The 24163-nt window shown below is 40.2% G+C and overlaps 1 protein-coding gene across 7 annotated transcripts in view; it reads right to left on the bottom strand.

Annotated features, from left to right (window-relative positions):
• Positions 1-364: 364 nt before the first annotated feature.
• Positions 365-24163, bottom strand: part of GRHL2 (grainyhead like transcription factor 2) — a 63940-nt gene continuing 40141 nt past the window's right edge. For 3 of the 7 annotated variants that reach the window (XM_079301120.1, XM_079301123.1, XM_079301126.1), the window contains 7 exons: positions 20021-20108; positions 19795-19934; positions 17797-17828; positions 16627-16721; positions 11224-11309; positions 5908-5972; positions 365-4736 (listed from right to left, as the gene is read on the bottom strand). In XM_079301120.1, coding sequence (XP_079157246.1) covers positions 4622-4736; positions 5908-5972; positions 11224-11309; positions 16627-16721; positions 17797-17828; positions 19795-19934; positions 20021-20108 — 621 coding nt within the window. In that variant the 3' untranslated portion in view covers positions 365-4621. The remainder of the gene's footprint in view (positions 4737-5907; positions 5973-11223; positions 11310-16626; positions 16722-17796; positions 17829-19794; positions 19935-20020; positions 20109-24163) is intronic. The other 4 variants (XM_079301121.1, XM_079301125.1, XM_079301122.1 and 1 more) reach the window with 3 other exon arrangements.

Genomic DNA, 24163 nt, shown 5'->3' with positions numbered 1-24163 from the left:
GTAGTTCATCTGGTCCAAGTAGGGCAAATGAGAATTGTTTTTCCATGTTAAGGCAGCTTTTAAATATCTACAGGGATAGAGACTCCACAACCTCTCTGGGTAACCTACTCCAGTGCTTAGTCATTCTCACAATAAAAAGCATTCCCTGATTTCAGAGGGAACCAACTGTGTTTTAGGGTATGTCCACATGCCTCTAGTCCTGTCACTGGGCACCACTTAGAAGAGCCTGACTCCATCCTCTCTGCACCCCCTCCCTTCAGGTATTTGTACACACTGATAGTATCTCTCCTGGAGAGATGTAGCAATACATGCCACAGCAACAGAAATATTATGTCATACATAGGAATATTTATTTTTTTTCCTTCTTAAAAATGTACAAAAAATAAAATAACTGTATTTACAGCTTATCAAACCCCTCTCCCAGTTGCAACACTATTAAGTTACATGAGCTATATTCTTAATATAAAAGCACACTATTTATACATTGTTTCCTTGTTTGCCAGTAAGACGGCTTGTCACAATCTTTGGCACAAACATTCGTGTTTGTATCTTGTCTCAATTAATAGGAAATGGAAGAGCATATAAACATTTAATAAGCTTTACATTTTATAAGTCATAAGATACTTCTTTCCAGTTACACTTCAAAAAATATACAGCATCTCCGACAGCTAGAGAGTTTAGATTTTACTAATTGTTTGAATTAATTTACATTTAAACAATTCATAGAATGAAAGAGAAAAATATATAAGAAAGACATTTGATCTCTGAATTCCATTGACCAAAAACTTTGTGAGAGAGGACACACAGGAAAAAACATTCTTTTCTTTGTTGTTTACAGTCAGTGGTAATAATCCTCCAAAATGTCTTGATGGGGTTATCACTGTGCATCCACAAAGCTTCACTCAAAGGATGCACTTTATTTTGGGGATATCAGTACCTGACTGTGAGAAAGAACTAGAATTTGAATGGGATTTCATAACAGAACATCAAATGGACGGACAAAGTGCCAAATCTGCAGCAGGAACCAAAATTAGAAGTATGTTCTCCTTTTTGTACCTCTCTATCAGAGTCTTTCAAAACACAGCATCTACAGACACTGCACTGCTGTAAATCTTCATAGGGAAAATGCACTGAGCAGCAAGCCACTCTTCAGGCTGCACTAGTTAAGAATCAAAATTGCTGTCTTGAAGAAGAAAAGGAAATGAGAATTTTGTTCCTTTAAATAAACAACCACAGCAGTGCCACAAAGAGACAAAAGGAGGTGAGGCAGATATTCCTACCCCTGCTGAACAGTAGCAAAATTCTACTTCCATTTAACTCATAATATTTGGAAGATCCAGCATTAATCAATATTTTTTATCAAAGAGAAGCAGCATGCATATTTTAAACAATATGCATATAAGCACTATATACTCCTCAGGACATTTGAGTCAAGCAGGACACAAGGCAGACACTGCTTCTTCAGTTTTCTTGTGTGCCCCTTCCCCACCACTCTGATGGGCTGATTTGACCAGCAAGGTGAACCCTGAGAGCTCACAGCTTGCCACAACCAGGATCCAAGAGTCAGTGCTCCTCCAGCAGCTGCTGCTATAACAACTGAAGAGGTGTGGCATGGATACTCAGCCTTAGTGCTTGTGATGCACCTGCCTCTGGAGCAGAGAAACAAAGCCCCCAGACCCTGGCAGATAAGTTAAGGGCAACCATCCTTACCTAGCTCTAGTTGTTGATTCAAAATAATCTTACCACCAATCTAGCCACCCTTCCTGATAACTTCATTGAGAAGTAAGAAGGAACTAATGGCAGGAATCAGCTCTCCACTATCAGTAATTTGCACACTTTAAGATGTATTTAGAATGGCTTTCAGTTAATCTTGGAAGCAACTTTCCTTTTCTGGACAGTGGCTGACTGAAAGCTCCTAAAATGACAATGGAAAGATATGTCTTTAAGCCCCAGTATTCCTGGAGCATTGTACTTCTCTCTGATCCTACTCTGCTCCTCATCACAGGATGTTGCAGCACCCAACAGATCTCAGCTCATCTCGACCCAAATGTAAGACAAACCACCCCCTTAACCTAAATGCTGGTGTTTCCAGGACAGCCTGGCCTTCTCTGTGATCCCTAAATTCTCACTGGCCTTCCTTAATGCAGCACATTCCAACCCAGGCCAGCCCCAGGTGCCACAGGCATTCCTTTGGACAGCAGGTTTGTTGGGAGCAGAACCAGGGTCAATTCCTGCATGTATTTACTCCTTTGCTTCATCTGCAGCTTCTGCCCAGACATCTTGACCAGCAAGGAGACCACAGATGATATTCTGAGGCTTCCAAACACCAACAGAGAAATACAAGAACTAACAGTATTGCTCACCAGTCCTGTGTGCTGGTCCCAGTTCCTAATGCCTCCTGTCCAAACTGTCCTCTTTTTTTTCTTTAAGAAAAAAATATCTGGGATAAGTCAGCATAGACTTTTTATCTCAGTCTCAGCCAAATAGAAACAAACTGAACCATCAAATCTCTTGCATTCCCAGGTTGTTTGCTCTTGAGCAGGGTAGTAAGAGGATCTTTGCTGGAGTGCATTTTTATATGAAGTTAAGGAAATTACAACAGAAGGGGAAAGAGTGCATGACAAAAGAAAAGGGCAGGAGAAAGACAGAATACACTCTTTGCTTTACAAGCATATGTAGATTCTGGGTAGCACTGATGCTACCAACCTGAACCTTTTATAGTTTCTGGTCCCACAGAAACCTTGACATGTACCTAACATATATATTAAAGGAAGATATTTTAATGGGATGCTACTGCTAATAAAGTTAAGAAAGTGTGCAAGAACTTACAGGACAATTCATGCAGATATGGCAAAATCAGACTGGTAAGCTATCCCAGCTACTTTGCTTGAATGTAAATAGCTCCACACAGCTCAAAATACTACATGAGCCCTGTTAAACTAGGCAGTGTTTCCTTCTGCCATTAACTACCAAATAATAAAGGTTGCATGACTAAAGAGAAAGGTTTTAGAAGGAAAATAATAAACTCTAAAGACTGCATGTAGGAAAGGACACACACTTCTGTCACACAGGACACATGTACAGTGCATACAGAATGAAATGCAGCTGAATCTCACAGAATTATATGCTAAGTGAGGAGCTCTTTACAACAGCCAGAGGAGCTGGAATGGAGAGAAAGAGGTGCTGGGTTTGGATGTCATAGACATTCAGGCCTTGAACCCCGTTCCTGGTATGATTTTAGCCTGCACAATTTTATCTTTTCACAGAATTCATAAGACAAGTGTGGAATTTGATGGAATAACCATGTAGTTCAACTTAGGTTCAGATGCAGCCCTTGAGAGAGAGATCAATCTTCACACCTCAGCTGTGAGATACTCAGTCTCCACTGGAAAAAATTGTTCCAGTTTTGGCAAAATATTTACATCAAGCCCAAGCTTATATATCCCAAGTATCCTGGGAATCACAACAGAATCATTCAATGGAAATACGAGAGCAAATACACTTAAAAGGAAGAGTCTGAAGTCCTGTTCCTTACAGTCTAGAGGAATGCTTTGATGCACATACTACTGCAGAAAGAACCTTTCCACCACAGGTTTGAGAAAAGGCCACTTTAGGAGCCTCTGCTTCATCAAAGGAAGACGACCAGGAAGAATTCCCTTCTGTACTTCGAGGCAAACCAGGCAGCAGACACACAGCATCTCTTGGATTTTGTTACAGCTGGATGGGAGACTTAGGTATCTACAGATGGGACTTGGGCACCTAAGTGGGCCCCATTGTTGCAGAGCATCCAAGATCCAGTAGCAAAGTCTGCTCTAATATTTCAATATATAACTGTGAGAGCAAGGATGGAGCATATGAGTACAGATTTAGTTATCAGCTTCTCAGTACACACTCCTTAACAGATTGCAGCAATTTAATCCTCTAGGAAAGATTCTATTAAGCCCTAAACCAAATACATATAAAAACATAGTGGCAGTAAACATGCCCACATACGGTAGTTAAAATATATTATTGCATATTATAAACATTATATACAAGGTTAAAATGGTTTCTTTACCATTTACTTACAAGTGACATTTGTAGATGAATGCCATACTTACAAGTCCTCATTGCTACGTGCTGAGAACTACCAGAGGTATTTGGCAAGACTATACATCAGTCTGAGCAAGTGAACTGTCAGCCACTTTGCCCATCTTTAGCACTGCAACAGATTTTTAGCAATGACAGAGACAACTACTGGTAAAGTGATTCATATCAGATTTCTGAAATTAGACCAGCATAGTTACTGAACATGCTTTAGAATAAGCTTATCCACACTGAAGTATGGATAAAAAATGCTGCATTTCACATTTGCAGTGGGTCATCTTGTTACAAATCTTGGGGCTGGTAACTCCTTGTACACTAGCGAGTGGGGAACAATAAATAAGGGACCAGGTTAATGTGGTCTTGTGCTTGACAAACCCAAGTCTATCTGCAGTGGGTGCACATGTGCAGAATGGACAATATTTTCAATGCAGTCTTGTAACAGTTTCTCTGATCAATGTCTGTCAACTTCATGGGGAATCTGGTTTCCAAGAAGGATGAAATGCTGTGGTTCCTTACAGAAAGGCTCTGCTTGAGGCTAGATCTCTGTCAGTGTGATCTTGAAGCCTTCAACCATGCTCTCCATGTTCAGGATGAATGTGTCCTCATTGGAGTAGTGTTCAATAATGTTGTCATCCATGTTTACCAGGATACTGGTGAAAAAGGCAGAAATCAATGTTTTTATGTACTGGAACACTGAAAAGGAAAGCTATACACTCTGCCACACTGCTTCTCTACAACACAAGACTCCAGCATGTGCCAGTACAGGGCAACTAGTGGGAATCATCATCAAGATCTGCCCTCTACTCTACAGTTTTTGGATTAGAGGCTGCTCCTTGCCAAAGCAGTTAAGAGACACACCAGTGGCTGGGCTGTTAACACACTTAGGCTATCTACAGCTGAGATGCACTTCAGATCCCTGGCAGACTCAGCTAGCTGGTGCTTCCCATGGCTGGCATTGGCTCCCACAGGGACATGTCTGTGCTACTCCTCAGGCATGCCATGTGAGCTGCTGCATCTGTGTGTGAGCTGCAAACAGGGAAGCAGTGTAATTTGTGCTTTGTACACAGCTCACAGACTTAGAATTCAGCCTGGATGTGAGACTATTAACAATGACTATTAGAAGTGTATATGAGTGTTCTCCTCATTCTTTACCTACAAGTGTTTCTTCTGTCACTCAGAAAGAAGCAAAACATGAGAAGTTTCACCTGTCTTCTCAAAAGCTAAAGAAATCCCCAGACACAACAAGGCCCTAAGCTAGAGTTACAGCTAAAAATAAATGATTGGTATAAAATTATATTGCTACAATATTGTGGTTAAATAGAACTTTAAAAAAAAGTTGAAGTGATTTAGTTTTACGGCAAGGAGCAGAACTTAGCTATTCTAAAAGTCCAGCTGTGATGTTCATGTCTAAATTTTTTCAGCTGAAACCCCTGCAGGAAACATTTCCTGCCTTTCAGAGTAAGATAGTGGCCTACTTCTTCCTAGCACAGCAGGAAAACTCCACACTGCATTCACAGCAAAGGCAGCATCTCCCATGCTGGCCCTCCACAATGTTATTAAGCACATTGTTTACAAAACAGACTTTATCCACAAACTCTTTCTTCACAGTAAGCTTATGAACAGTAATCAGATTGGAGGTCCATGTTTCTTCTTCTGCCATCCCTCGCAGTCTCCACAGTCATGAAGATTTCAGGCACATGGGTGTGTCTCCTGAAAGAGTTTGTGTTGCCCAGCATCATGAGGCCCCAAGTACAACTGGGATCTCTGAGTACTTCTAAAGAATCCTGCAACAGATCCTTAGTTAGGTAGTAACGAACTTACCCCTTTTTGCTCTTCTTATAAAGTTTTGCAATCTTTTCAACTGGCAGCCCGTATTTCTCAGAGATCTGAAATAAAAAAAGATAAAAGAAATATCACTAAAGATGAATAAGAAATATAAAATTATCACCTCTTACCCTACATAAGACATTTAAACAAAATCTCTGCAAACTTTGACAGGATACCTATACAGAAAAGTCTGTCACAACCATATCATGCTTTCATTTAGAAATTACTTGGGAAGCAGTAATCCTGAACAATTTAATCAAACTCCACAATTTTCTCCATCCAGAAATTCAGATACTATAGTTATTATAGGATGTGAGTCATCAGAACTGCCCCAGCATCTCCTAGTGCTCTGCTCAAGGAGTCAAGGCTCTATCCAGCTTCAGATTTTACCAGGGAATTTCAATCTGATCTTTCTGTTGTTTCTTAATCTGATTATTTTGGGCTCATGGAAGCAAAGACTTCTCCAGCCAGGCACCAACAGGAGCTGATGGATCAATGGAAGAACAAAAACATACACATTTCTATTTCTCCAAGACATTTCAAGGTTTGTTAAGCTAACAGGATTCTCCATGGTGGTACTTCTGTCTGAAAAGTATCTTCAGGGTACCTTTAATTGTGGTAGGGCTACTGACATCAAACACACGAGACTAAGAAGCTTCTGCATTGTTGGGAGGGTGACTCAGTCTAGTTACTAGAGTAACAAAATGAAAACACTATTTGGCTCACAAAACATCATCTGAGTATATAGATAACAACATGAGATGTCACAGACAAGTGTGTTATCAAGGTAAAGGACTTGTAAAATAAACTTCTTACTAAAGCAACTAACACAATAAAGCAGAAAATACAGTAAAACTTTAGAAGGAAGAGCTACTTAGCTGGCAAATTAACCATGTCAACAAGTACTTCTTCACTGGGATTCTTTGGCATTGCTTTGCAGCAGTGTACTAGTAACTTTTTTGGATGTCTATTCTGCAGAGTCTGTGGTGTGCTTTTGAAGATGGTGTCCCTGGGCCCTTCATCTGAGACAGGTTCACTTTCCAAATTATGATTCTTCTCTGAGGGAACAGGCCTCACAGTTCACACTTTAGAAGAGGATTGCCCCAAAGGCAAAATAGTTACAGAAAAATGACTTCTTTTCCCCCACTGATTAATGTTTGTGGTGCTCTACTGCCAAGCAAAGTAAGTTTCCAGCTCTTCCCAAGTGGTTGCAGCTAAATAGCTGACTACTTATCTTCTGCATTAGAGAACTGAAATGCATAATTAAAAATCCATTTAAAGACTGACAAACACCAGTCACTGTAAAATCCTTTCTTTGTGTTTGTATTCAGAATTCTGTTGAGAAAAGGTATTTTAGGGAAGTACATTAAAGCAATTATCTAAAAGAGAAAATGGAATGGATAAACTCAGCACTGAGAAAAGATTCAAAGAACCACAGGTTGAACGCCAAGCATGGCTCCCATCTAAACAGCCAAGATTCTCTGAAAGAAAGAATTAATAAGCTTATACTTGTCTACATCACCTGCAATAGTATAATTGATATCTTAGCCCAGATGCAGTTTTATACTTTAAAACTATCCCTAATAATGCACAAGGGTATCAGCCTTGACAGGTGTCATTCTATCCTTGCATTCTATTCTATTCTTGGAGTATTCTATAGCATAACTCCAAGATTCTGAAGAACCAATGAAACTTCTCTTACTCTGAAAACAGTGTCCTCTATTAGCATACATCTGTGGCTAACTGAAAGGGGTATAACTGATGAGGTACAATAGACCCATCCACTCCTTAAGTTTTCCACCTAGCAGAAAACAAAATATAATACTGAACATGGGTGGTACTTGCTACTTCAGTTTCATTTGCAACAGCATTTCACTGGTTCACTGTTCTTTTACTCTTTATTATCCTCTGGATTTGCTTATGAATGACATCAGATAAACAATGTGGTGTTGAATTTTTGTATCTGCACCTCTATTGTACCCCTAAATTTAATTTTTCATGTAAAGCAATTTTAAAAATGGCTCAATTTCATCAGACAGTGGAAAAAGTCCTTAGTAACAGTAATTGGAGAAAAACTGGCAACCTGAAACTGCAGGAAGTGTCACAACTGTGTGAACATGGGGAAAGGACCTTCCTCTCTGGGTTGTTAATTCTGAAGCCTAGTGATATTGTAAAGATCAGCACTTGAAGACACTTTTCACTGGCTCCACGCAAATAAACAACCCGAGCAAAACATTTCTTGCCAAGGAGGCTTAATAGCAGCTAATATACAGCATTCTGCACATTCCAGCATAAATCTTCCCTAGGATATTTGGCATACCTAACACTCATGCATTCCAAATGTTGCTCTAAGCAGTTTGGGACTCTGGGACATCACTTCCTACATAAACTATGAGAAGTTGGGCTGAGAAAGCCTTGCCTGTCACACTGCCTATGACAGGTGTAGGATTTATATAACATGCAGGGATTAGTGAGCTTTGCAAAAGACTTCCAGCTGACTGAATAAGCACATTTCTCAGGAACCCCTGGGATTCAATCAATTATACCAAACAGCAAGCTGTGGAAGCAAGGCTTTAAGTGGGGGTATGGGAGAGCCTCCCCCTCACGGTCTCCAGTACAAATGTGCTAAGTCCTGCTGCAGAATTGGAGAAAGCAGAGAACAAGCATCTGCTAGGCTATCTCACTTAACACCTCTTCTCAGGTTGTTTGCTGCCAGCACAGAAGGACCACCACTTACTGCCAACCTCCACACAAAATAACAGGATTTCTCACCTGAACCCAAGTAGGCTACATTACATTTTAAAAAGGTATCTTTATTTGGAGGAATATTTTTCCTTATCCTCTCCACTGTCCATTTGTCAGTCTTCTGAGCAGAGATTTCTTTCTGTTAGGATACCCAAAGCAGTGGCACTGAAATAGCTGTCTGGGTGTCCCTTTGGGCTGCAGTCCCCTGGCATGGCAAGCTTGTCTGATTGCACAAGCCACCAGAAATGCTCTCTGCTGGAGTCAGAAAGCAGACAGGGCAATATTTGGGCAGGCCAAGGCATGTAGGAAAACACTATTGCCAGCTTTTTGCTATGAAATGCTCTAGTCTGCTGCCCTACACTGGCTGGAAAATCACATATATAGGCATCTATAGGTATCTAATAGTCTAAGCTAGCTCTGTTGAACTCAGCTGTTAGCTTTCAATTAAAGAAAGACTTTGGGAGATGCTTGAATTTCCCAGTTTGAACTGCCTTCTGCAATTTGAATAAATATGCAATTTTGCACAATGTAAGACTGAGGTACCTACTGAGATCCACAGTTATCCTGACTTTGGACCAGGCTGAAAGCAGGATGTAGAGCTGGCCAATCACCATGTATGTGTGATGTTTTGCTCTTTTCTGTTGATCAAGACTGACTTATGAAAACCAAGTATCTGCATTGCTTCCTGAGATGTGCAGCATTTCTGAAACCCAAGACCTCTAGATACTTGCCAAAAGAAAGATATCCGAGAAGGAATCGAATTGTTAGTTTAGAAAGGGGCTATTCATGAAAATAAAATAAACATAGGATCTGAGAAAACCATATCATTAATAACAGAAAGTTAGGAAAAAATCAAATATCAGAAACAGGGACTAACAAAAAGAAAATAAGTAAAATCCATAAACAGAGAAGGAGGGTATCACTGAGGATCACTGGAGCTCTCTTTCAGATCTGGGGCTCTGTAATACTCAGAGGCTCAGTTCCTAAATTCTTAATACTGAGACTAGAATGGAGCATTTAGGATATGCACAATTACAAAATTGCATGACTTGCTGCAATGACTATAGGGAGAATATTTAAGAATGTGCACTTAGACAGCTTTCTGGCATTGTTTTATCCACAATATCCTACCGAAGAGAATTAAAATTTTCTGAATGTGTTAGTTCCAGTGAACTGGGACATTTTACAACAGATTAGATTTCTCTGGTGCCGAAAACATGCCAGTGAGTCAGCAGCTGCACTGACTGAGTTATGGAAAAACCTTTCCTGCTTCTGCACCAGCTTTGTTTTTGTTACATGACGGCTACAGAACAGGCATGGAGAGGCACAGACTGCTGGAGATAAAATATTCATGCTAGTTTGAACAGTTATAGAAGAATTATAACATACTTTTAACTTCCAAAGACAAGATGAAATCATCTTGCAGCTTACCATGAATCAGACTGCTGCCTCTTCAAGCAAAGCCTGGTTTTTGTTATCCATGTGCTCTGCCTGACAGCTGAGCTGCAGTCACAGCTAACAAACAGCATTGGCAGAAACACAGCTAGGACATCCCTAGCATGCCACTGACCCTCCTCAGAGATATCCTCATCTAAATAGGTGCTTTAAGCAACTTCACTAACCCACAAATCTTTTTCTCCCTTCTGTAACTGGCCAAATATTGACCAAATAACTCAATCTTTACTGCATTAAAAGTGTTCAGTACATGCCACAAGATACTGTGACAGTTTTAAGACAGTATAAATATACACACTTCTAGCACTTGGCTGAGCTCTCTAGGGGCACTTTCATCCATTTCTGGTTTTGCCCTACATGTAAACAAGGCTGGAAATCAACTGAGCGTCCCACAAGTCAATCTCACATTCCTGCACTGAACAGTGAGACACATGATTATTTCTTAACTGTTCCCTTGCCAAATTTCACAAGCCATCAGCTCATATGAACAGGATTAAACATGGAAATACCAACTCTTATGATGACAGCTAATGGGTAGCAAAATAAACTCAAAGAAGCAGAAGACAACTGGTAGGTAGGTCGGGCTGTAAGTGAGGGCTAGAGAAGGAATTTGAGAAAACAAATGAATGACAAGTCTGCACTGGCTCAGCACCTGCCTCTTACATGCTGAATAGCAATTGCACAATGGCCATATGAAATTCCCACAGAAAAAGTGCATCCTTGGGCCTCTTCTTGGAAACCAGGCTGGGAATGTACTAATAAGCATTACAGGAAAAGATTCAACAGGCTCTGAACCATCAGTTCAGAAATAAGTATTTTAGAAAACAAAGGCTGCACCTCTCTCCTTCCCTGACACTGGTTAACTACTGCTATTCCTCAAAGCTCAGGTTGCCAATAATCAGCTGTTTAAACCCAGTAACCTGCTGACAACACAGAATTAGGAAAATGCCAGCATTTCAGAGCTGCACTCCAGAAACCCTGTAAGAAATGCTTTATAAGTACTTGAGAATAACTTCATCTTTAAATTATGGTTCATCTCAATAATACATGGAAAGCCTCGAGATTTTCTTGCCAAGGAAGACAAACAATGTGATGACACTGGATACTTACAGCTTCCATTAGCCCCTTTACTGTCGGTGATTTCAGCATCAAAGCATCAAACACCTCATCTGTCTCCTTCCTCACATACAAAAGCACTGAAATAGAAAATAAATCAAACTTGGATCAGGTTCAGTCAATTGCACAGGTTAAATACCCCCTACTGAATAGAAAAACAAATATTAAACCATGACAGATAAAATGAAGCACTGAAGATGTTTGCACTTAAAAAGATGTGCCTTTAATATCATCAGTGATCTAGACATGGACAACACATCATAGCTGCATTGAAAACACAGTATTGAAAATTCAGCAAATTTATGAAAAATCTCTATTGCCTAGAATCGAAATCTCAATTTAAGAAAGAAGCTAAAAAGCACTGAAGCCTTGTCCCTTGGTTATAGGGCAAAACACACAAGTTAGGTCTTCTTAAACCTCTGTCTTGTCTTGTACCTCTCCAGGCTTCATCTAAAAGCCTGGGAAAGGACATTCAAAAAAAAGCAAGTCTGGGTTGTCTTTAGCTGTGGCTTTGAAAGCATAATCAACGAAAAGGTAAAGAAACAGTTGTCTCTGACATTACATGCAGATAACTGCAAACGGCCTGACCAGTATGAAAATAAATACTGGGAAAAATGAGTTCAAAGTAATTTGAGACTTTACAGGGGAGACATTCAAGAGCACAGCTGGCAGGCAGGCATTTACCAGTGTGCCCACCTGCTTAGGTGCCTAAATGCCATTTCTGTTTCTTTTCCTCCCACAGATGGCCTGATAGCTGTTAGTTGTCCACAGACACAGTGCCCTGCCCCCTCTAGCTTTTGTTGTCTTCACACTTGTACAGGTAAAAGGAGGAACCTTGCTATAACATGGCAAAAGCAGAGCAGACATGTACAAAGCATATAAGCATAGATACTAGAAAAATGTTTTAGGCACCATCTCATGGCTGATAAGTAAGAGGTCAAAAAAGAAGTCCTGAAATTTATTTTATTTCCTAAATAAACTGCCTTTTCAAATAGCACTGCTGCACATGAGGCACAAATACACACGCACTGTCATGTTTGTGTGACAAATTACAAATTACATTGGTAATCCTTTTTTTTTTTTTTTTTTGGTAGATAAAAAAGGGCATCTGTTGAAACTGCAAATTTTCATGGTCCAAGAGATATCTTCACCAGACAACTCAATAGATGAACCAAAAAAAAAAAAAAAAAAAGGTATTTTTCATATGGAAGTAATTGTGTAGAAGTTAATTCTCAGGCCAAGACTCTACCAGGATGGACTTGGGCCTATTGGAGCTTCTTTGCCCAGGTTTTGAAATTACTGGAAAAAAAATCATGGGTAGTTCAGCCCCCTGACTCAGCTTACAATGTTGGGTGTTTTGCATCTTCAATTCAGAAATACCAGCCACAAAACTGCTACCACAGCATGCAGAGCCACATCCTTTGCACATGTATTTTGGCAACTCTTTGAGCCTGGCCTGAAAACATCCTTTTAATGGACTTAGAAGCTGAGACAACTTTGATTCACAACTGAAACTGTCAAAATGTAAAAGGAAAAATAATTCCACACCAGGAGTTAAATTTTACCACACCTAATATGTTTAATCACATGAACAAGCAGTCACTCAATTCTACGTGTACTAACACTTAACACTAATTTAGTAAACATTTTCCTTGTGACTAGAGGGTTGTCCTGTAACTCCTGGCTTTACAAACATCTGGAGCTCTGCCAGCCTTAACAATTAAAAATACATCTGAAAGGAGTAAAAAAAAAAATCACTTGGTACAAGGTTAAACTTGGGTACATTACACAATTCCAAGCTTCACCTCTCTGTTGTGCTTGGTGTGCCAGGCAACATTACACACACAAAAAGGCAGGAGTAGGAAGCACATGGGGAGTTGTTAGGTTTTTCTTTACTCTGACAGGTGTGAAACTCCTGGCTTTGATTCAGTAGAGCACTTTCCCACAAATGACTTGTGGTGACAGCAATGCCTAAGGAAGTCCCTGTCTCATCGCTGCCCTTATGCCCTCTTACTCTGGCTCATCTCAGTGAATTTTCCTGGACAACAAATTCTCTCAAACAGCAGATGTGAGTGAAAAAACAATCCTTTATTTGAGTTATTCTTCAAACAGATCAGATCCCTGCCTCAGTGTACAATGCAGCCTTCATGCTGGCAGAGTAGCAGAGAGAGAGCAGGGAAGGCACAGCCAGAGGGGAGGGAAAAGGGCTGCAAAGGCTCCACTGGGCTCAGAGCAGTATTGCCACTGAATGACTGTGACCATGTAACACAATGCACGTCCTCTGATCCTACTGTCACCACACTCATAGCATCTAGATGGGCCCTCTCCAACAGTATAAATTACTAGATTTGGAGGGGAACAAGGGGGAAATCTTGTACAAAGTAATGAGCTATTTCTGCCTTAAAAGATAAATTCGCATTTGTCTGATCTACTCCTTGGTCTTAGTCCTTAACCTTCTTACCAGCCACTGAAAGCCACTGCAGACCTTACTATTCTTTAGATATTAAAAAGAGTTGCAAAAGATGGGGACATATAAATTTGTCTTTAGTTACCTAATAAATATCCCCAACACACCAAATTGCAGAGGGGCAAACAGCCTTTGCTCAAGGCAAGGGATGCCATGACACCAGTGAGACTTTTGGAAGCCAGGCCATCAAATTGAAGATTTATGTGTGAATGCAGAAGAGCAATGTTAGATACCTCTTTTAAAATTGTTAATAACAAAATACATAAGGAAAAATGAAACTGAGGACACAGTGAGATAGTAAGACTTGGGGCATTAAGGATGTCTGAGCCTGGGCACTACCAGTGCTGTGACTGGCATCTTATCAACAATGACTGTAGTCTCTGTTAAGTAGTCTCTGGATAAAGATGTGGTACATCTTAGTCAAGGAAAGAAGGGCTGGTAGCTGTAATTTGGCTTTTCTTTCTCACATGCAGAGTTTTCATTATTGCCCAGGCACAAATTCCCTTGGATGGCTCTCAAGCCCCTGACTGTTATGAATCCAAAATGTTTCAGAGTAGTTCAACATGATTTTCCTAAGAGACAAAAGCTAGACATAAAGATTACTTTCTTGAAACTGAGAACTACAAGACTGGAAATCCACCTGATCTATAATTCAGCTATGGGATTTATAATTAATGGGAAACTCCCCGTGAAATCTGAAAGTGATTTGAAAATTTACTAAGAACTCAAAACAGGAAAAAGCCAACTCTAGGCAACTAACTGTGATGTACATTTGGTACAGATTAACATAATTCACATTTCTGTGTTGGGCACTTCGACTTTTCTTAGAGGTCAAGGAAATGAAAGAATAATTCAAAAAGAGGCAGCTACCTGAGTGAGAATATGAACCTTGTTTGCAAACCCCTTCAGACCTATTCTCTTGAAGGCTGTCCCTTAATTTTTACTTCCATCAAGACAGTGTTACAAGTAGGTCCATAAGGGAGAGGTGAGGCTACCTTCAGTTCTTCAGTGGAGCTTGGACACCTCACTGAGTGCTACTTACCTGCACTGCTCTGCTAATGAGACACCTTGGGATTACATTGCTTTTAAAGTCTACTTTAATGTATATTTTCACATATCAGACCTGCTCTCTCTCTCAAATATTACACCTGCACCCCATCTAAATCTGCTCTCTAGGAGTTATTGATTCTGCTGTACCAAGTAAATCTTGAGAAAAGAAGCTTATAATACGGCAGTGCTGGGGAAAAAAATCCCAAAATGTTTTAATACTCAGTGAGTTCTCTGGCAAAGACAGCTTTACCGAATGAGTAGATTCAGCTGAGCTGCATGCCAGCAGCACAATCCCAGACACAAGGATGGCAGGAAGTTCACCAGAGCAAAGGCCATGCTGGAAAAGCCTTGGCCTCCAGCCAGCATAGTCCAAGATAAGAGAAACACTGAACAGGAAGGGGATGTGAAGAGAGCATCCTCCAGTTTCTCTGGTTATGTGCCTCTCCTGGATTTAATAATTTTACATAGTTTTTGCCACCAGCTGAATTTTTTTTCTTTCTAATCTTACCTGTGAAATGCTTGCAAGTCCTGAATGATATCAAAACAACTAACCACAGCTAAGGAAGGAATAATCAAAGCAAAGCAATGCCTCCCTGCAGACAACTTTCTAGGCTTCCAGCTGGGAAACCAAGATGAAACTGTAGGAAAGGACAGTTCTTTATGTAGCTCCTCATGGCTGTCATCTTCTGTTTGATAGAGCTCTCATAATATGAATTTGGCCAATGTCTTCAGTCAACCAAATGCAAGTCCATGGTCAGTGCTGACCTCAAATAATTAATTTAAGATTTAATTAAAAGAATCATATGTTTATATTTATTTCAAGAAGATATCAGTCTCCATCCTATAACCTTCTATGCTTTTCCTGGTTCAAGCACACCACCCAAACCAACATGGAATCTGCAGACGCAGGTGTGTGGGAAGTCATTTCTATAAAGCTCAAAGGAGTCTTACAAATGGTACAACTAAGAAAAACCCATTTCACTTCTGTATCTTGTTGCTTTGTTCTCTCAAAACCTGACAGGTGAACCTCAAAATACTTGTAAGTTTTAGTTGCTTAAGTAGGTCAATAGACTAACATGACAGAACTCATGAGACTGAAGGAATGGCAAATATTATCCAGGGTATTTAACTGTGACAGTGTAGGAAGTTATCAGGGATGGCCCTGCACTGGAAGTAATTATACACAGACTTTGTGGACAAAACCACCTTCACTGCAAAGTTTAACAGCTCAACCTGAGATGTTGCTTCAATTTTACTCAAGCTTCACTTGCAGCAGACTGGAAAACAGGAGTTGGTAGAGCATATTAAATGCCACTGTAATAAAACCCACTCGGTCAGTAAAAATGGTTAAGAAAAAACTAACTCTTAAACAACTCAGTTACATCTGCTGGAAGATGTCTCTCTATGTCTTATATTTCTAATAGGGTGGGAAATTTCTGAGATTTTATTCCAGCCAATCTAAGTCTACAGTCAGCAGGAGTTTGCCTGTTAAGGTCTCTGTATTTGACCCAATGCATCTTGCATATTTGCTTGTGATCTCAGAAAAGAAAAGATGAGCGAAAGTTAAAAATAGAACATCACAGATTTGCTAGTAGAACTTCTATGAACTTTGTAGCTTGGCCGAGAACCAATAAACTTTCTAGCTTTTTTTCTATACACTTGTGTCCTGATCCCTTCTTGAGAGAGCATAGTCTTTTTTTTTTTTAAGCATTTGTTAAAATGCCTCATTATAGCCTGGCAGATGCAAAGATCTCTTCTCCCATCCACCCATATTTGCACTAGCATCCTACAACTGACTTTGTCCAAGCCACACCTGCCCTTCCCAGCTTGAGGTTTGAGTTCCACAGAATTATTTTTAACTGCTAAGAATTGACAGTTACCTCTCTTCAAACCTTCTTCTTTGATTTGTTTCAAAGGGGAGGGGCCAAACTCTTCCTCCACAGGCCGGAAGATCCTTTTGACCAGGACACTGCTACTAGAATACACAAAACAGGGACCATGTAAAACTGTGCCCACATCAGAAGAAGAGACAATAGCAACAGTCATGACTCACTTTGTACTTTGGCAAAAACACCCACTGGATACTCAAGCAGCACCAAAAGCAGAAACTGCAAGGATTTAGCTTTTGACACTTATCTGAACTACCCAGGCCTCTTAAATTGCTGAGACTGACTGAATGGGACAGCTGAAAGGAAAATATGTTCCAATGTTATACACTAATTTGAAAACCCTTAACTGTTTAAATATTGATGGAATGGGAGTGGTTATTGCTTGATGCAATAAACCTCTTTGTTTTTCAAATTCCACTATAAGCCTTATGAAGAGCATTAGTTTCAAAAAGAAATAAAAATGTCTCATTTTCAAGTCAGTGTTTGTTGCAGGTGCTTGGCCACTCCCTACCACAGGTCACAGGTTTATGGGAGTGTAGTTATGTTACTCCAGAATCTCAGACTTGAGGGCGTTCACTTGGGGATTCAAACAACTTACAAAAGCATGGGGTTGGCACACAATGTGGGCTGAAGTTCAGCAACCCATATTAAAACCTTTATTTCAAAGCACCTCTAGCTATTAGAGGGACTTTCGTCAATTCACCCAATCCCTCAAGAGTCAGATAGGGGCTACTCCCATTTCCAACCTTTGTCCTTCCCAGGTTCTCTGTTGTCTTTCTGCCTTTCTCCTCTGGACTTGGCCATTCTCTCTGCAGTTCCTATATTTGATGCATACATGTGTTGCACTGCTAAACAACTTTTCAGAAATGCAGAGCTCAGAGCTCCAATAAAAAATTCCCATTTTTTAAGTTATTTGAGGACCCTCATGCTTACATTGATGGCACTTTTTTGTAAAATATATTGTCCTGTCCCTGTACTGAATCTTAGGACTCTTAATTGGAAATGTATTAAAATACAGACATAAAAAGCAGACAATTTACATGAGAGAACATGAGAGAAGGGGGAGAATGTGGTCAATTTTATCTGATTTCATATTTTGTACCAACTTTCTATGAGTTTAAACTGTTCACTGCAAAGCTTGTGAAACAAAAAATATCTTACCCTTCTCTCTCATCATCTGTATTATAGTAAACCTAGAAAGATAGAAATACAAATCAATTATTCCCAAAATTCAGACACTTGCTTAACAGAATAACTTCAAAAGGGAGAAAACGCAAGAAGTGTTTTGCAGTTGTAATATGTTAAAAATCCTTTCCAAACACCTCTAGTTCTAGCTGTCATCTGGAAGAAGTGTGGCTTGGGGAAACTGCTGTTGAATATCATCTAGTGGAAATATATCAAAGCTATTTGAGAGACATTACCCTCTTCCCTGGTTTATATAATTTTCCCAATTATTTTACAATCCTCTAAATCAGATTGCTACTCACCTAAATTACCTCTAATACAGATTAAGCCACAACACTCACAAGCTTTTGTATGTATTTAATACTGTCTGAAAATCTAATTAAACTACAAATAGCAAGATTAAACTACAGGCCTAATGGAAACACAATTACTAATTGTACAGCTAAACACTTTTTGCACATGCTCTGGGCAGAAGCCCAAGTCCAGTTTTGTGTAAATCCAACAGCTCAGAGTCACCGGGATCAAGCTTACAACAGCAGGAAATGCAGCTGACAGTAGCAGGAGAGGTATAAAATCCCAGTCTATTGTCCAACACCTTGGAGAACAGTCAGCCAAACTCCTCCCAGCGTGGCTGCACTGCAGGTCTGCACCAACACGTGCAGCAGCCGTGCAGCTGCTGAGCTGCAGTGCGAGCGCCGGGCACCGCAGCCGCTCCTGCCGGGCAGGGCAAGCCACCCCTGCCTGAGCACTGCTCCAGCACTGCTGGAGACTCAGCTCCCACTGGCAGCCTTCACTGCTGAACCTGGGCACTGAAAATAGCTCAGAGGTGTGTGTGTGCAAAGCTGAGGTCTGTAACTATGAGTTATAGCAATAAAAGACGTGGCTGAACATTGCCTAAGAGCTAGGAAATGGGGATATTTTCCAGTTAGTTTAGAAAATTATTTACAGGATTATAAATACTAAGGAATGCTTCCACCATCTCCTGTTTTGAAACAAATCCACATTGTGGTTTGAAAGCCATGAGGACAGAAGGTACCCAGCTCTGATATGTGAGTGGGCGTCTTTCCAATTTGGGAGAGTAAGCCAGTGACAGCTGCAACTACAATGTCTGCGCTCTCTGTGCTTTGCTCAACCACAATTCGCACTGCTTCAAAATAACTGACAATTCCAACACTCAGTTTCATTTAATCTTCATCATTTTACTATTTTTCAGCAAGATGCATATTAAATTCCTTCATCAACTATTTGTCTCTATAAACGCATGCATAAAGGTCTTCTTTTACTCCTGCGATGTTAATAAGTAACACATTAATAGTAAAAAAGTTGTCAGAGCTGACCCTCCAGCTCACATTTTCAACTTCCCAGCAGGTGATAAAGTAGAAGAGAGTCAAGTCAGAAAAGATTTCCTTATGTTTACTAGTGATAATAACTGCCAATACTGAGTATTAACATATGATGGAGTTTTACTTGGAAGAGTGAAAATACTTTTTTCAAGGAATTTCCAGGTCTGTAGGAGATGCTGACAGAAGATGTGTAGTGGTGTTCAGTGACCCTACCCTTGACCTTCTTACACGTGTAAGAACTTGGTCTTTGTTTTCAGCTGGGACAGGGAGGGGGATCTCTGCTACCACAAGGTGGCACTTCATTTCACCAAGCCAAAGAGTGCACTCAAAACCAGATTGTGTTTCAGTCACAAATCAACCTTATATTTAAAAGCAAAAGAATGACAAAACTTCAGCAAAACCAAACTATTCAGTTGTCAAAGAAGTATAAACTCCTTCTTCACACCCAGAACTCAGAAAGGTACTTATCTCTTGTAAGGTCTTCCGCAACTTATGCGCCAAAACTGCATTTACCAAAATAAGACCTGAAACAAGCAGCCCCCAGGAACAGAGATTTATTTCTCTAAAACCTGCCCCAGAGTAGAGGCAGGCAGGTGGAAAGTGGGCACCTGTTCATGCCATTATTTCCTACCTGTCCAGTCCTTTGTAGGTTTCCAAAGTGAACATCTGGTATGAAGAGAACTGGCTGGGAATCCAGGTCAGCCATTGTTTTGAAGAAGGTGATATCACTCTTTTTCTGCAGAGGGAGTGTACTCAACTTCCCTTCAGCTGCTAGGTGAATCACAAAGCACAGGGTTGTGAAAGGAGGCATGTTAAGCATGACACAGCCCCAGACCAGAAAGGCTCACTTCACTCACCATTATTACATGAGGCTTGGGAGGCCTGGCCTTTGCCTTTCTTCCTGTTCTGTTTTCTCTCTTCATCTCGGATTTTCCTTTCTGCTCCCTGATGCAAAAAAGATAACCCACAGATATTACCTGAAGAAGAATCACTGTGAGCATTGTATCTGCAATGCCTGGAACTATAGCAATAAACACACAATAGAGAAACTGGTTATTTCATTGAAGACAGATCTGTCCAGTCTGTAGGGAAGGTACCAGGCTTTATATGGTCACCTGTACCTGAGACTCAGCTGGCACATCCAGTAGCTCCCCAGGCTGAAGACAACAAGGGGAACATATCCACATGTTGGTTTGGAGGAGCCAGGACAGGCAGTGTGCAGTCTGTTGCAGGACTGATGCCAGCACAACTTGTGCAAAGGGTATCCTGAGACCAGTGCCTTTGCAATGGACAGAGTGCTCAGGCCAAATATTTTGTGTATGTAATGGTGTAAAACACCTGTAGGATTGCTATCATTTTTCATTATGTCTGTGCTGAGGTCTTCCCTAAACTCTCCTCCACCCACTTTGTCTGGGAGTGGCATTGCTTCACTGTAGCCAGCTGTGCAGAGTCTTTGAGAATCGACAAAAAAAGGCTGTGCTGACAGCTTGCCAACACTGCAAGGGTTCTTACAGAAAAATGCAGGCATTTCAAATTGGGAGAACCTCTCCAGAAATAGGAAAGCAATGTAGCACTGCCCTATTAGACACCAGGAGCTCCTGGGAAGTTGCAGGCTTCTCTTATGTAAATACACTCTCAACAAGTTTAAAAAATAAAACTTGTTATTGACATAAAAAGCAACAACACCTCCTTTGAAGCTCTCCTAATTTACTTTATAAATAATACCTATCACACTGTGAAGGGTAATGAAGATCCATATGCTCCCAGACAGTTGGCATGCAAGATTTCAGATTTTTTTTTTAAATTAAAATTAGAAGTTTCTTGAATAGAAAGGGAGGGGAGGGAGGTAAAGAAAGCCAAAAATTATCCACTCAAGATGGCAAAATTCACACGAGTCAATAAACCAAGTTTAAAAAGAGTGCAAGGAACAAAGATGTACTCCTGGTTGTAATCTATCAGTAGATTTCCAGAGGCTGAAAGAGCTGGAGGAAGAAATAGCTCTTTAGGAAAATATGAATGTGTCAAACAGAAACACTGCCTCCAGACCAAGTCCCAGTCCAGCTGTCACTCACCAACCTCAACTACAGAAGCCATGGGATTCAGAGTTATGCACTTCTCAAAATTGTTTCTAGAGGTACATTTGTAACATTTAAAGCCACCTGTTCTTTTTAAGAAAGGTGTAAAAATACACATCACAGGCACTGTTTGGCAAAAAAGCACATCCTGAGAAACCTGTGCTGCACAAAGGGCTCTGCCAGGTGGCCACAGCCCTAGCTGCCACTTGGTGCTGCTGCTCTGCTGCTCACAGGGGAACGGGATGAACCACCAAAGTATTTCATACATGGCAGCAAATGCTGAGAGTTTCCTCTCAGGAAAGCAGAAACTGAGGAGGACTCAGCCTTTAATACAAAATAAAAAAATATATGCTTTACTGATTTTCTGTAATATTCTTTGTAACCATGAACTTCACAACTTTCTCTTCATTCATTCATTCAAGGCAACACACCTCAAGATCTGTGGGATGCAGGCAATCCCTGAGCTGGGCAGTCATTCCCATCCACCAGTTTATTTGTGCCACAGCCACTTCACAAATGTGGCAACTGCAGTACTCACAAAACTACCTACCAGCTCCAGCTCCTTTTGAGCTTGGTGCAACAGTCATGATACATGGCAGGAGCCAGCCAAGACTACAGGATGGATGTCACTGTCACGGGGATATGACTACAAAATGATCTTTGCATACCAGGGCATTTCTGCTGCATACTTTTGACAGCTGAGCCATCTGACACATACCTAATAAACCACACAGCTTGCACATCACTTCAGGACAGAAGAAATAACCCTCTTACAGGGGACTATAAGCTATGCTGTGACCAGTAAAATAATGAAATGATTTCTTAATTTTTTCATTGATATCTTGTATAAATGCAAGGAGTACTTCTGCTACTAATCATTTAAAAAATGCAGCCTATGAAATTCAGCTGATTCAAAGTATTTTCTTTCTAATTCTTCAACTAATTTAAACTTAAGTCTTGCATTCTAGCTCCAGCATGACAAAGCCCTTGCCCTCATAAGGACCACTCCCATCTCCACTCTGATGCTCATGTGTACACTTGCTTCTAGTTCCAAACTAAAGCATTCCACATCTCATTGGGCAGGCACATAGACATCAGCCTTCTTCTCTCCAAAGCAGAAGATTAATGGGCAATTGGAGTTGCTCAACAGTCTATGATAGTCCATTTTCTCTATGATGTTCCACACCAAAAACCAGGACACAAGATCTGTATATATTCCAAAGAACATGTGTTTGTTTCAGGTTAAAGAAAATTGGATAAATTTATTTTATTTTGGATCAATCTTATGGTATTTGCTAAGTTAAGTTCTGCTTCTTTTCAGCAAAGATAATCACGTATAGAAAATCAAGTAGCTCTGAAGTCCCAGTTTTCTCATACACAGTGGCTAAAGCATCATGCAATATATAAATAGAAATAGCCCTGGTAGCAAGTTTCCCTGACAACCTACTTCAGAAATAAAAATTATATATTCTTATAATGCAGCATCAGTGATCTGCACATGATAAAAAGGCTGCAAGGGCAGAGAATTACCACTAAGAAAACAAGATGTGGACTGGAACAAATGCTTTGAAGATTGCCTACTGAAAAGCAAAAATGGACAAAAGATTGGAGAACAAATAAGGAGTGTGGTAAAGTTACATTTGTTAAGTAACATTTACAGACTGCAGCATTTATCTCCATACATTTATGTCACAAAGCACATGCTGGATGTGAGTTGGTGTTGTTCTCTAGTTTACATGTAAACTAACACTAAAATCAAGGAATTGCTGGAATAAATACTAAAATATATATAATATGTACCACTTAGCTAAATGCAGTTTTAATTCTTCAAAGATAACTCTTTCTATGACAGCTATGCTGTGTTGCAGCTACAAGATATTAATTTGTCAGCAAATTTTCTTAAAAACTGGACACCTCCACCTGTGGTTTATCTAAGTGAATACACAAATAGACCCACTGGTCCTTAAGAGGCACCACCATTGCAGAAAAACATTTGTAATAACACTTCAGGCACAGAAACATTTTTTCTTCCATTTTCTAAAATGAAAAACATTTCATACTTAGGCAGGAGAAATTTACTATACAGTTCCACTAGTCCAGGTGATTGTAATAAATCAGGTACCTTTCTCATCAGCTTCTCTTTGAGGCCATCAGATTGGGGCATAACACTGCAGTTCATACTTTCAGAATTTATAAAGATCATTATATATTTGCTAGAGGTTTTTTTATGTTACTATAGGATCTCTTCAATTGATCATGACAAGGAGGTGAGCAATAAAGAATAGTCTCAGCTTTATGGACTTTCCCAAAGAGGCAGCAAGCTTTGCCCATGCCACAGGAGGGAGAAAGAAAGGCTAGCAGGAGAAACTGAACCATTTAGCACCACCCTAAACAGAGCCAGGGATTTATTTTGAATTCTTGGAAGGATGAGGATACCCAGCCACACCAGCTACCTTCCTCTGAGCCTGATGAATTCTCCCAGTACCAGCAGCAAGTGGAAATTCTCCAGACATTTATTTACTTACAAAAGCCCTGTGGCAAAGGGATATTGGTAAAGATCTGGCAGCATGAGCTTGGGGAGAAGCAAGAATTGGTCTCTTACCAAGTGCCAATTAGCACAAACTGTCATGTGAATTGACCTCGATAATTTTCATTCACTCAAGTCATTTTCACACCCGCATTAACTTGAAAAGCTCTACATGTGTGTACACTTTTATATTAAACAGATATATAGCCTATTATCAATACCCTTGAGCCCTTCAGTTCCTGCTTCCAATACATTTTTGATGTGTATAACACTAACTATCCCTGTGATCTTTCCTTCTACTTTGAGACAGTTTTGATTAATATACTCAACATTCATTTCCTGCTTTCTAGTCTGGATATTTGAAGCTCCAATTTAAGCCAATAGATGCAATGAACATG

The sequence above is a fragment of the Erithacus rubecula genome (assembly GCF_903797595.1).
Source record: "Erithacus rubecula genome assembly, chromosome: 3".
NCBI lineage: Eukaryota > Metazoa > Chordata > Aves > Passeriformes > Muscicapidae > Erithacus > Erithacus rubecula.
This window is presented reverse-complemented; position numbering and strand designations above follow the sequence as displayed.